This window comes from Dromiciops gliroides, chromosome 5 (genome assembly GCF_019393635.1).
Source record: "Dromiciops gliroides isolate mDroGli1 chromosome 5, mDroGli1.pri, whole genome shotgun sequence".
In the NCBI taxonomy this organism is placed as follows: Eukaryota; Metazoa; Chordata; class Mammalia; order Microbiotheria; family Microbiotheriidae; genus Dromiciops; species Dromiciops gliroides.
This window is the reverse complement of record NC_057865.1, coordinates 144,239,305-144,252,410: the sequence shown is the minus strand read 5'-3', so window position 1 is coordinate 144,252,410 and position 13,106 is coordinate 144,239,305. Positions and strand designations below refer to the sequence as shown.

The window sequence follows — 13,106 nt, the reverse complement described above, 5'->3', positions numbered from 1 at the left end:
AAAGCGACCATCCCGCCTCTGCTTGCAGACCCCCAAGGCCGGTTGGGCAGCCTCAATCTTTTGGCAATTCAATTCAGGGAACTTTACAAAGAACCTAACCAGTGCGAGCATGAAGGAGTGGAAAGAATGTTGGCTGTGGGGTTGGAGGACCTGGGTTTGAATCCTGAGGACAAAGAGGCTGGACCGGATGAACCCGAAGGTCTCTTTCAACTCTCTCGAATCCTATGGAACTTCTTCCTGTTGCTTCTTGCTCTGCCTTTCAGGTCCAAATCAAATGCACGGTGGGGGTGGGAGGCCACGCCACCGGCCATGGACTGAGCCCCGGGGACTGCTACCATGTACTGTCGAGATCTGCATCTGAATGACCGTATCATTTTTTGGGAAGCTCTTGAAAGAGCATGAGGAAGGGCTAACTCTAGTGTGAACACAGCAGAAGCTGTCTGTGTACATAACGCCTGGCTCTTGGCACAGAGTGAGGACTGACCCTCAGAAGACAGAAGTGCTTATCAGTCGTCCACGGCCAGAGAACTCTCCAGAGGTGAAGCTTTTTCTAGGATCTGGCAGACGCTATTAGGTATCTGTGAAGACCTAAGACTAAAACATTTCGTTCATGGCTCAAGAAGAACCAGAAGTAGAAAAGCTGAGCCATTTAAAACTTGCTAAGATGAGAAATGTGGACGGGTGTTTTAGGAGTCGGTCAACTGCCTCAGTCCAACCATGTTGGTTCTTGCAGATCTAAGCTAGCCCTTTGGGCACACACTGATACCAGCCTAGTAAGCTTGAGTAGTTTTATACCAGGAGGTGACGGTCACGACAAGCCTCGTGCATTTGCTAGTAGAGGACTCTCTAGCAGTGACACCCATTATATCATCCACAGATTTAGAGTCTTTGACTGTGAAATGGAGGCTCATTGAAAAGCTCTGAGTCTAGGTCTATGGAACTTAATTCTAAGGTAGCAACTGACTGTGAATTCAGGATGGCCAGAAAAAACTAATTGCCCCACTGTGGGCCCTGTGTGTCTGAGGCAATAGTGATACCCACCAAAGTGGGGTGGGGGTGGCGGGGAAGGTAATCTGTGACAGACAGGGAACAAGAACACTAACACATGGAACTGTGGCTGAGGGTCAGGCATTTCCATCCAAGAGTCTGCAGAAGGAAGAATTCAGAGCCCACATCTCTCCTGGAATAAGGTTAATCCCTTTTCCAATTGATAGCCCCTTAAATACTTGAAGAGAGTAAGCTTATAATGCCCCCACCTCCCACCTCTCTAATAAGGGCTTCTTTTAGCCTCAGTTTCTCCAGCTGATCCTCATATGGCACATGGTTATGCTAAAAAGGAGATATTAGTGGCTTTCTAAAGAGAGAGAAGATGAGATTCCACCTTTATTGTTGGTTTGTGTTACTGTCTTAAGAGAAATATTTAGTCTGTATAGTGGAAATTTATGTAAGAAGTCTACCACCATAACACCTCACCAATATTATGGTAAAAATTTAATATTATTATAAAATTCCTGATTTATAGATCCCTCCTAGATAATAACATAAAACATGAAACATGTTAAATAATGCTTATGAATATCATTGCAAAAGGGGAAAATCACACTATTTAAAATCATTTGCAAATGATTTTACGTCAAGCTGCTAACTTGAAGCATAACCAAAACAAATTGAAAGAGAGAATTCATTTACTAATGGAGCATGGATATACAACCAATAAGCAGGGATAACAAATAGCAGATTTCAGATTCTAGAACTCACCGGAATGATCTGAGCAAGCGGTAGGACTTTCCTAGGTCAGATACCCGTCTGCAGAGTGGAGCCACAGCCAGTTCCATCTGTAATAAAAAAAAAAAAAAAAGACATTCCTCAGCCTTTTACTTCAAACTGCCCAAATGGAGCCAAGGATCCACTAACTTGTAGGCTGTGCCTGACCCTCGACTGCTTTCATCTGACTTCTGTAGCAGAAGTAGCACTGGACAGTGAGTCAGAGGAGGCCATGTTCAAACCCCAGCTCAGCCACCTATCAACTATGTGACTTTGGACAAGTCATTTATCCTCTGAGCTTCACTCATCTTTTATGTAAAATGAAGGGTTTGAGACAGAGGACCTTTAAAGTTCCTTCTAAGCTCTAAAATTCTATTAATTTCAACTGATAACTGATCCAATTTATGCTCCCAGTTGTAAAAAGGCAAGAGGGAATTCAAAGGATGCTGGGGTAATATCCTGTAAGGCCATAATAGAATGATATTAATCCACAAAGTAGCTTCTCTCTGGAGAAATCCAAGCTATCAATAGACATAAAAAGAAGCTCTAAATCATTAATGATTAGAAAAATGCAAACTAAAACAACTCTGAGGTACCACCTCACATTCACCTGACTGGCAAAACTGACCAAAAAAAGAGAGCCCCCATAGCTATTAAACTGTGCCTACTCTGACCCAGATACCACTAATAGGTCAACACCTTGAGGAAATTAAAGAAACTAATGAAGAAATTGAAGAGAAGGACCCATATGCACAAAAAAATATTTATAGCAGTATATTTTGTCCTGGCAAAGAATTGGAAACTAAGGGGGTGTCCTTAATTGGGGAATGGCTGAACAAATTATAGTATATGAATGTGAGGGTAGGATTTCAGAGAAACCTGTAAAGACTTATATGAACTGATACAAAGTGAAGTGAGCAGATCCAGAAGAACATCTTATACATTAACAATACCATGTAATGAATGACTAGAATGACGCCACCTGCTGGAGAGCTACTGTAGGAAAGCTCCGCCATGAGGAGAAGGCACCTGAGGGCAAGCCATGTGGCTTTTCTTTGGTGTCAGGAAGTGATGTTTGCTTGTGGGAGGAAGAGGGGGCGAGGCTGGCACTCTAGCTCTCTTTCATGAGGACGCTGGTGGAGAGTGGAGCTAGAAATGTGCTCTCCCTTTGATAGATAGATGAATCTAAGCCTTTCTCTTTCTCTTCACCAAATTCTTATTCTCCTTAATAAATGTTTAAAAGTCTAACTCTTGCTAAAGCTTATAATTTATTGGCGACCACTCATTAGACACTTTAGACAGACTAGCTAGAATTTTAGCCCCTTACAACCATAAAAACAAAGAACTCTGAAAGACTTAAGAACTCATAATTTTCCCACATTTTTGCTCTTTTTATACCTTCAGCATAGATAACTGATAACTATCTGTAGTACCACATTCTCCAAAGTCCAGGCAATAACCTAAGTATGGCTAGAGGAATTATTTTTATTTTTAATTAAGCACCAGAACATGGTAAAGTGAGAAAGATAATTCTGCAAACTTTATGGAATCTCAAAATAAAGTCACAGGTAAATTCAAGAAAGGAATTCATTTTACAAATATCAGTGACTTGTGGAACCAGTCAATTTTGTGTATTTTTTTCCAATATATAGATGGGTATGGGGGGGGGGGTAAAGGCTGAATACTTTGAAGGGAAAAACATATGCCAGAAGGGAAAAAAAAGAATAAAAAATTAAACAATAAAAATCTAAGGAAGCAAAGTAAGGTCTTTTGCTAATTACAACAAAATAGCTGTGAGCTAATTTTTAACTTGAGACAGACTAGCCAATGGACAAATCTCCTCAGAGCTTATTCACTGTGGGAATTTGAGGGAGAGGGGGTAAAAGGAGGGAGGGAGGTTCAGGTGAGGAGATTTCTTGTTGTAATTTATTTTGTACATTTTATGTCCCATCAGTCATCTTAGTGAATTTCTGGATCTAATCACACAGTTTCACTTCAGTAATCCCAAAATAGGATTAATTATTACATCTTTATATATAATATATATGATATACATGATAAAATTGTAACACACTTGCCATGAAATATTTTATCAATAATTTTTTTTCCAATTACCTTGAAGAATTTTGTTATCTTCAAAGATTAAACCAAAGATCATTTTCCTCAGCCCTTTGGCAGGGCTGAATGTTAAAAAACAAACATTAGCAATGGAACAAATGATTATATAAGAATACCTGACCTCAAGGACTGCGAAACATATGATGATACATAAAAAAATCTACAGCAAACAACAACTTTAAAATGTTACATCTTTTAAAAAAAATTTTCTTCCATTAAAAAAAGCTTTAGGGTATAGAGAAATCATTATCTTCTGGCAGAGTTCCATTAAAAATAAAGGAACATATTTTGAAAGGATAGTAAAAACCTTTACAGAGGGTGTTCTTTTGCAATTGGTTGAGGGGCCAAAAATGGAAAATGCAACAGCTTCCCCTTATCTCTCTGAAAGTACAACTTGCAGGCACAGTTACTAATGATAAAGATGATTCCTGACCATCAGAGACATCTTGTTGACCACAAGGCATCACTGGATGCTGCCTGGGCAGACCTGCCTGACACTGTTCTGAAGAGAAAAGGCAACTAGAATTAGAACAGAAACTGGGAATGTTTTGTTTCCTTGCCTAAATTTGTATATACAGGCACTCAGTGAGATAGATGCAACTACATATTTAAAGGGCACCAGAAAAACTATAAATAGAAATTGCTACCAATGCCAGGGAATAAACAATTGCTAAGCCAGCTGCCACAGCTCATAGTTTTCCAGGGGGAGGAAAGAAACTGCAGGAGCCTCCAGAAGAAATTTTGGACAGACCAACTAAGAGGTTCTGAACCAGCAGGGCCCCTGTGGGCCCAACCATGCTTAGAGCTACAGAACTGACAGGTAAATAGTGTTAATACCCAGAAAGGATGAGTAGCTGGAATTGGTTGCTAATAGTTATTGAAAGAAAATTGCCTCATGCCAATATCTTAGGCTATACATGAGGGAGATAGTATATTTAAGGGGTAGTAATGGCTTGCTGAGCAGTGGATCAGTACAGGCTAAATAATGACGACAAACTTATACTTGTTTAGTTTTGTACTCCTGTTCAAGGTATAGCCACATATACCTTATTTGCTTGTACAACAAGCCTGTGAGAAAGGCAGGGCCTGGATGACCTCTAAGACCCTTTGCAATTCTAAATTCCATCATTTCCTAATTCACATTTTATGGATAAAGACACTAAAAGAGGCTCAGAGTGGTTAAGCCATTAGATTAAAGTCACACAACTAGTGACTAGAAGAGTTCCCCATTTTATGATTCCTGGGTCAATGATCTTGTAACCTGAAGAATGGTGGTTTGGGTCAAAGTTTAGACTTAAATAAATATTTTAAGATGTAAAAGTATTTTGAGTCATCCAAAATTTATCTTTTTGACAAATAAAAAGGAAGCCTTTAAAAACACAATCAGAGTCATACTATATTATTGAAGTCATAGCATCTGCCTTCCCTACTGAGGTCTGGGTTAGGACAGCTGCAAGTGTGAGTAGAGAGAAGGGGATGGATCATTCAGGACATCTCATGAATCAGAAGCATACCACACCACTGGAATATGAAGCTCTGCTCTCTCTCTCCATGACCTTGTTTTATACCTTTCAACGATGACCTTTAATAATGGAGAGGTGGAGAAGATTTTGAATTTCCCAGGTGATGCCTGCTGTGAATATATCAGGTGGGGAAAAGCCCACTTCCAGTCAGGATGATTGAGAAAGATAAAGTTGAACAACACAGGTAGTTTACCACTGTGCTTCCACAGTGCCTAGTAAACTATGCTGCTGACCCCAGATGGTGCTAAATAAAGGTTTGCTGAATGAAAACAAAAAGAAACACATAACAACAAGGAAGGAAGGAAGGAAGGAAGGAAGGAAGGAAGGAAGGAAGGAAGGAAGGAAGGAAGGAAGGAAGGAAGGAAGGAAGGAAGGAAGGAAGGAAGGAAGGAAGGAAGGAAGGAAGGAAGGAAGGAAGGAAGGAAGGAAGGAAGGAAGGAAGGAAGGAAGGTGGGAGGGAGAGAAAGAAAGAAAGAAGTGCTACAAGCCAATCCCAAAAGGCTCAGAGTACCTGAGAAGTTGGCTAATATTTGCAAAGGCTCTTTACTGAGGCCAAATATGACTTCCATCTGTCATTCTTGTGCCTGTGACCTACATGGAGCTCCACAAGTGAATACAAATGGCAAGAGGTTTCTAAACTGGGTCACAGGGATAAACATGGCAATCTGATTAGCAATGTCACACAGCAAGCATACACCTAGCCTGAGCCTTTATAGCCTCCCAAATCTGTGAAAGGGCTTACAAGCACACTCCTAGCTACTACCACCTGAGCATGCAAAACTTTCAGGCAAACAAACAGATGGCTAAGTTTTACTGGGCACTGGTGGTGATCATCCTGAGTTTCATTTAATTCCACAGTAATGGGAAAGGAGCAGGAAACATTTTTGATAAATGGGAAACTGGTCCAGAAAGAAACAAAGACAAAACAAATCCCGCCCAATTCAGTTTCTATATGTGCCATTCATCATCCTCCCCACCTGAGAGCTTAGCATTCCAGTGAGTTACTGTGAGCTAGACCTTAGTAGGAACAGTTGAGGGCAATCATCTCCATTTTCAGAGCAGCTAAGGAAACAAATCTCCACGCCCCCCCCCCCACTCCCTTCCCCACAAACCAAGATGACCCTGTTCCTTCCTCTCCTCAAGTACTTTGGCTCTCACCAGCTCCTGCCTGGCTGCACTCTAATTGGACTTGAAGTGCTGCCTCCAGCAAAGGGAAGTCAAGAACCAGCTGGAGAAGAATGCATATGAGCTGGTGGGGGAGGGAGCCCAGAGGAGAGAAAATAACAGGAAAAAAAAACAAACAAAAATAATGGCGGGGGGGGGGGGTGTGGTGGTGGTGAAGGGGAAAAGGAAAATGAAGAACAATTGTGGGCACAGCTTACTATATTTCTAGTACCCAAAGAAGTGGATCCTGGAGACAGTGTATTTTTTATTTTAGTGGGCACTCTGGACGCTAATCAAATGCTGTACACACACAATTCTCTAAACCTGAAATCTGGTTGCAGTACTACAGAGAGAGAGAGAGACAGAGACAGAGACAGAGACAGAGGGGGGAGTAGGTACAGGTGCCTAAATATAAAAGATATAACATAATTAAGGTGTTGGTTTTTTAAAGCAAAGAAGAGACACTCATGTGTCAATCAAATGGCAGTATTTCACTTCAATTTTCATGCCTGGGCTACTGAGTCCTACTTTCTAAGGTAAATCTATTTTTGGTGGTACAGTGGCCTCAGGCTTATCATTTTAAGGGCTCAACTGGCAAATTGCTGGACAAATTAGTATGCAAGGAAACCAAGCACCTTGGAAATTGGGTTCTGGGTTGCTTCTTCTTTGGTAAATCATATCATGTGTAATGGAGGTTGGATGTGAAAATCATTCCTGCACAAGTATTCAGTGCCTCATCTGAACTAAGACGCACTCAGACGCATTTGGGAAAAAATACTACAATTAACATTTATGTTCCTTCATATGCAGGGAGGAACTGGCAACTCATTAGGAATAATCCATGTGAATAATTATTTAGACTAGTAAAGCTAACAGCTTTTAAAGGCTTGAATACAAGTTTACTCATGACATCGATTTTAATAAAAATCTCCATCGACTCCAATTTTTTTTTTAAAGAATGCAGATCTGGGGTAGTTATCTTTGGTCCCTCTACTATTACAGTTTTGTTGAGTCCACTGCAGATTTTAAAAGGAAATTTCCTAATGAACTTATTATTATTCTGTCATTTGAATACCTTCTCCCCTGTTTATCATGTAATTATTTTGAGGCTGCCCACCATGAAGAAATATGTTACAGATACTATTTTTTTTCCCACATTAGGAATGGGCAGAGAGAGAGAAAATAATTAGGTGCTGAATTTATCTGGTCTCCTGTTTCTTCATCTAGAGTGAACTAAAAATGGAATGGTCATGATGAGCAGGTTCTGAGATTCAAAGACACACGAGAGCTCCTTGTACTGGCATAACAACAGGCACTTCCCTTCCCACTGGTTTGGAGTGTATTTTCTTGCCAGCTCCATCGATCAATCAGCACTGGTATTGTGAGACATTAAAGACACAAAAACAACCACCATGCTATACAGAAGAAACAGAGCTGGTTTTACTATGGTATGTGCAACTTAAGTTTAATCCTAAAAGATTAAAGATGATCATTTATAAAATGCAAAAATAAAAACCTATCTGGCACAAGAATGGCTTTGGTTGCAGTTTTAATTTTTAGTAGGTTGTAGAGTGCTAGAAGCATAATAATACAAAAACCTTAGCTTTTAAGGAATAATATTAAGATTAGGGCAGGAAACTTAGGCTTAAATCGATTGTGTATTCAAATTAGAAAAAAAAACGGTCTTGTTCCACTTACCTGGGCAAAATCAGTAGCAAGTCGCATTTTTCCACCTTCGCCAAGTGGCCTTATGAGACTGGCATTACGAACAAAAAGTTCAATTGCTCTCTGGGCAATGGCTTCTGTGTTGTCAAAGACAAACTCTGAACATTCGAAGTGTCTAAAGTAGTCATTCATCACTCTGGCAATAAAACCTTGTAACTCCTTCATATATAGAGAGCAAGGGACATCTGGTTTTTCTGAGCTAGGTAATGATCTGCCAAAAAAAAAATCACTACATCACTATTTCGAGTACTGATGTTGATCAGTCGATAAGCATTTCTTAATGATCTTAATGATCAAATATAAATGTTCAGAACTGTGCTAGGCACTGGGGATACAACTACAAAAAACAGCTTAGGAAGGAATGAAAAAGCATTTATCAAGCACTTCCTATGTGCAAGAAGCACGTGCTAAGTGCTAGAGACCCAAACAGAAGTGAGAGTCCTGTTCTCAAGGGGCTCACATTCTAACAAGTGGAGACAACACATATAGGAAGTGACAGCAGCAAAGCAGGTGGCAATGCATCTTATTTCATGTCATTTCCATTCATAAAACCACAATGGTTTCCAGTGTTGAAGCATGTGACAGTGCCAAGGGCTTTGGTGGTGGAAATTGTCTTTTCTGGGTCTTCAGTAGCTGTGGTTGCTAAGGAAGGAGGAGCTGAAGCACTCGCAGAGGAAATTGCTAGGTTGTGCCTCCACGACGGTTGCTCCCTTGGACTAAGGTTTATGGGATTGGCTGAAAGCAAGGCCAGCAGCCTGGAAGGGCTGTGGGGCTATTCCCAGAACCCTTGGGCTTATTTGCCTGGTGGTGGCAATTGGCTTGTGGTTGGTGTGGGGAGGGAATGGTCCCCTGTTCCACAAGGGTTGTGACTCTCAAGGAGGAGACAACAGGTTCATATATAAGTAAATGTAGAACAAAAACATACGGAATAAATACAAGGTAATTTGAGAAAGAGGATACTGGTAGTTGGGGGGAACTGCATTGCTTCATGTAGAAGGGAGAGTCTGAATAAAAAGGTACATGAAGGAAGTGGGTAAATCCACAAGGTGGAGCTGAGGGGGCACTGAATTCCAGGATGAGGCACAGTCAGTACAATGCACAAAAATGAGGAAAGGAGCGGCATGTGTGAATAAAGGAGACTAGAAAGACAGGCAGGGACCAGGCTGTAAAGAGCTTTAAAGGACAAACACAGGAGTTTCTATTCGATCCTAAAGGCCATAGGGAGCCAGTGGAGTTTACTGAATAGGGGAGTGACATGGTTAAGTCTACACTCAATGATAATTCCTTTGGCGGCCGTGCAGAGGATGGGGTGGAATGGCGAGAGAGTTGAGGTAGTAGGGAGACCAAGTAGGAGACCAACAGTTTCCTATGAGAGTCTCAGCAAAAGGCAATGACGGCTTGAACTAAGGTGGTAGCTGTGTGAGGAGCAAGAAGGGAGAGGATTTAAGAGATGTGAGGTAGAAATGGGCAGATTTGGCAACAAACTGGACTGTGAGAGGTCAGAGAAAATGAAGACTCAAAGACAGTGGTGAGATTACAGACCTGGGAGACAGGAAGAATGTGGCGCCTTCAGTAGAAACAGGGAAGTTTGGAAGAGGAGAGGGTTTGGGGCAGAAAGATAACATCCTGAACCGATACTCCCTCATTTTTTTTTTCCAACTAATGTTCCTATCCTATATGATTATTTCTTTAGTGGCATTAATGGCCCATTTTATTACTGCCAGGAGTTGACGGAGTATAAAAGACTGCCCTGGCCCTATTATTTAAAATCTTGCTTTTGACACTAAAAAGATTACTGAGGAAATTATAGAATGCATCTGCCTGAAGACCATTAAGAACGAGAGAGACAACCATCTATCTTTGATGATTTAAGTACAGTACTCACTAGAAGACCTCTCAAGTAAATTCCAATCTTGTAACTTTCAATCCCAACATTCTGCCTGGTTAGATCTTGCAACAGTACTTTATACTTCTTGCAAAGCAGACAATATTGCCTATCCCAAATAAATTTTTGGCATAGAAAACTCAGTTCTCCTACTCTCTCACCTCTTTTGTCTAGTAGAATCTGACCATGGAATTAAATAACACACACACACACACACACACACACACACACACACACACACACACACACACACACACACACACACACTCTCTCGAGCCCGAAATAGACTTTCTCCCTCCAGACTCTGAGGGGTACATGACAGATAATGTCATGACAACGAAGTATGCTTCCCATTTCTTGGTATGGTGATGGAATAGAGGTGTACCATGAGACAATTTCAGACATGGCCAATGTGTAGATTTCTTTTGCTTGACAGTATTTATTTGCTACAAGGGAGGGATTCTATTGGGTAGATGTTTTGAGGGATAATATGGTAGACAGTGACTGTGAGTGATGAAAAAAAAAGAAAAGTATCAGTGGAACATTAAAAATACACAGAAGAGTATAGAAGAAAGTTTAGAAGGACACAAGAACAAGCAAGGCAGTTTTGTTACAATTGTGTTAAATTCAACATACATTGAAAAGATAAAAAACTGTATCTAATAGTTCAGTTTCACATGTAATACTTTTTATGTTCTTCCTTATATACAGAAATGAAAGGAAGGAAATAAAGAAGGAAGAAACGACAATTTATTAAGTGTCTACTATGTATGAGGAACTATGCTAAGCACTATACACATATCATCTCATAATTAGATGTGTGACAGAAAATTTAAAGTAAAAAATAATCTAACATCTCAGAATTATATATATATATATATATATGTATATATATATATATGTGTATATACACACACACACACAGACACATATGGAAGTATACTTACCTCTCTATCTACCTACACCTACCCACCTATCAACGTTCATTGCATATGGGGTGCATTAAAGGAATACTACATATCTGTAAGAAATAAGTGTTAAAACAAAAATTAGAAAGTAGCTGGTAGTAGGCCTCCACCAGTTGTGGACGACCATGGATCAGCACCTTGAAGAGCCACGGGCCACAGTGTGGCTGTACAGTCCGATAACAGGAGCCGCAGCTCCTGAGTGACTTATAACTGGTAACTGCCGCATCCCGTGTTGTATCTACCTCATGAGGAGTCCTCTCCAGGGCGCTGGCCTGGGTGGATCAAACAAGCTCTTGCCCATGCAGCAGGTTTTCCCTCTCTGCAATACTGGTGGATCCAAAGAAGAGGCAGAGCCAGTACAGTTTGGCATCAGCGCTGCTGCAGGAGTTGCCAGAGGGATGTGATGTCCAACATCCAACTGCCTAAGGGACTCGACTCCTGATTTTTCCTCAAGGTTAACTCCCAAAGCCTTTCCCATATATGGGTGTAGCCGCAAGGCAGCGGAGGTTTAAAATCAGGGTTTCCTTCCCCTAGGCAGGTTGCCTGCCAAGGCTAACAAGCCCCATCTGCCCGAAGCAACTGGTTTTAAGGCGCCAGTGACTCACCTTCCCCCCTTTCTCCTGTTAGTGGAAACAGTTCCACCAGGAGAAGGCCAGGAGTTGGGCTTCGGTTGTCAGAGGCTATTTGAGACGCATGCCATTGGAGCATTTTATAGAGAGTGGGAGCTTATCCCCACTCCCACCCAGGCATGACAAACCTTTTTAGCTAACCACACATATGCCTGTCTATACAATGCTGAATCTTAAAATGTAGATACATACATAGATGTGTACATATAGACACATATATGCCTATATAAACATGTCTGTTATCCATATTTGAGATTGGCCAGGGACTGGAGAAGAGCAGAAAAACATATTAAAACTGTGGAAAAGTGGAAGCTGTGATGAAAAGTTGTAAGAACTGGATTTACTGCAATTCAGTAGCTATCTTCAAGTATAGCAAAGACTGCTATTAGAAGAACCCTAACCAGTTGTTCATTATCTCTAAAGGAGAAGAGAGAAATAGAAGTTATGGACTTAAGTTGTAAGGAGGGATTTTGTCTTAACTGTAAAAAGCAATGAAAGGGCAAGGCACATCACTTTCATTAGTCAGTGTTTCAGACGGCGCGCTGCCTAGATAATAAAACTCAGAAAGAGACATTGCCAATGTTGTCGAATGCAAGTCTTTGGATGTAAAAAGGTCTTCTTTGGGATGGACATCAGGCCCTCGCTTTCTTTAGGCTTTTCGTAGTGCTGAACTAACTGAAAAAGGATACATTATATGTAATATCTTCCCAGGTGTGTGTTTCAACCACACAGCTGTCATCTTAAAACAAGTTTTGAATGATTTTCCTAGAGGACCAGAAACATAATCTGGCACTAGCTACCATATCCAGAAGCTTGGCTGTACAATTAAATATAATGTCATAAAAACTCTTTGAATCAATCAATCAATGAAGCACCTACTATGAGCCATATAATGTAGGGACCGTTTGGAGAGTATGCCACCAATTTCAGTGGTTCCCCTAGAATCTTGGTAAACTTTTTGGGACATCAGGCCCTGAGAGGCATCTGCCAGAATTCTGGTTCTAATGAACGTGTCAAAAACTTTTTTTTTAAACAAGGATGTTATAAGGTAAGGTGACAATTAATGAATCCTCTAGGAACAATACTTCTTGCAACATTTGTGTAAGTCTGGGACCAAATATGCAGAACAAAGTCTTTCGGCACAAAGCTTCTCGTCTCCCTATAGTGGAGGATCAGCAAGGCCAGCTATCACCAGACAAAGTTCTGAAGGCCCTAACAGTCATGTCCTTGAAGTGCTCAGGCTTCCCATCCCTTGAGAGCGGGACTGTGCCTACTTTCAGGTACCCAGAATCTTCTTGGTCTCTAACCCTCTCCCTACTATCAAAACAGA

The 13,106-nt window shown here is 40.9% G+C and overlaps 1 protein-coding gene across 2 annotated transcripts in view; it reads right to left on the bottom strand.

Moving 5' to 3' along the window:
- COG5 (component of oligomeric golgi complex 5) overlaps window positions 1–13,106 on the bottom strand; it is a 349,622-nt gene that overhangs the window by 15,098 nt on the left and 321,418 nt on the right. For both annotated transcript variants that reach the window (XM_043965892.1, XM_043965890.1), the window contains exons 18-19: window positions 8,268–8,505; window positions 1,759–1,835 (exon numbers count right to left, since the gene is read on the bottom strand). In XM_043965892.1, coding sequence (XP_043821827.1) covers window positions 1,759–1,835; window positions 8,268–8,505 — 315 coding nt within the window. The remainder of the gene's footprint in view (window positions 1–1,758; window positions 1,836–8,267; window positions 8,506–13,106) is intronic.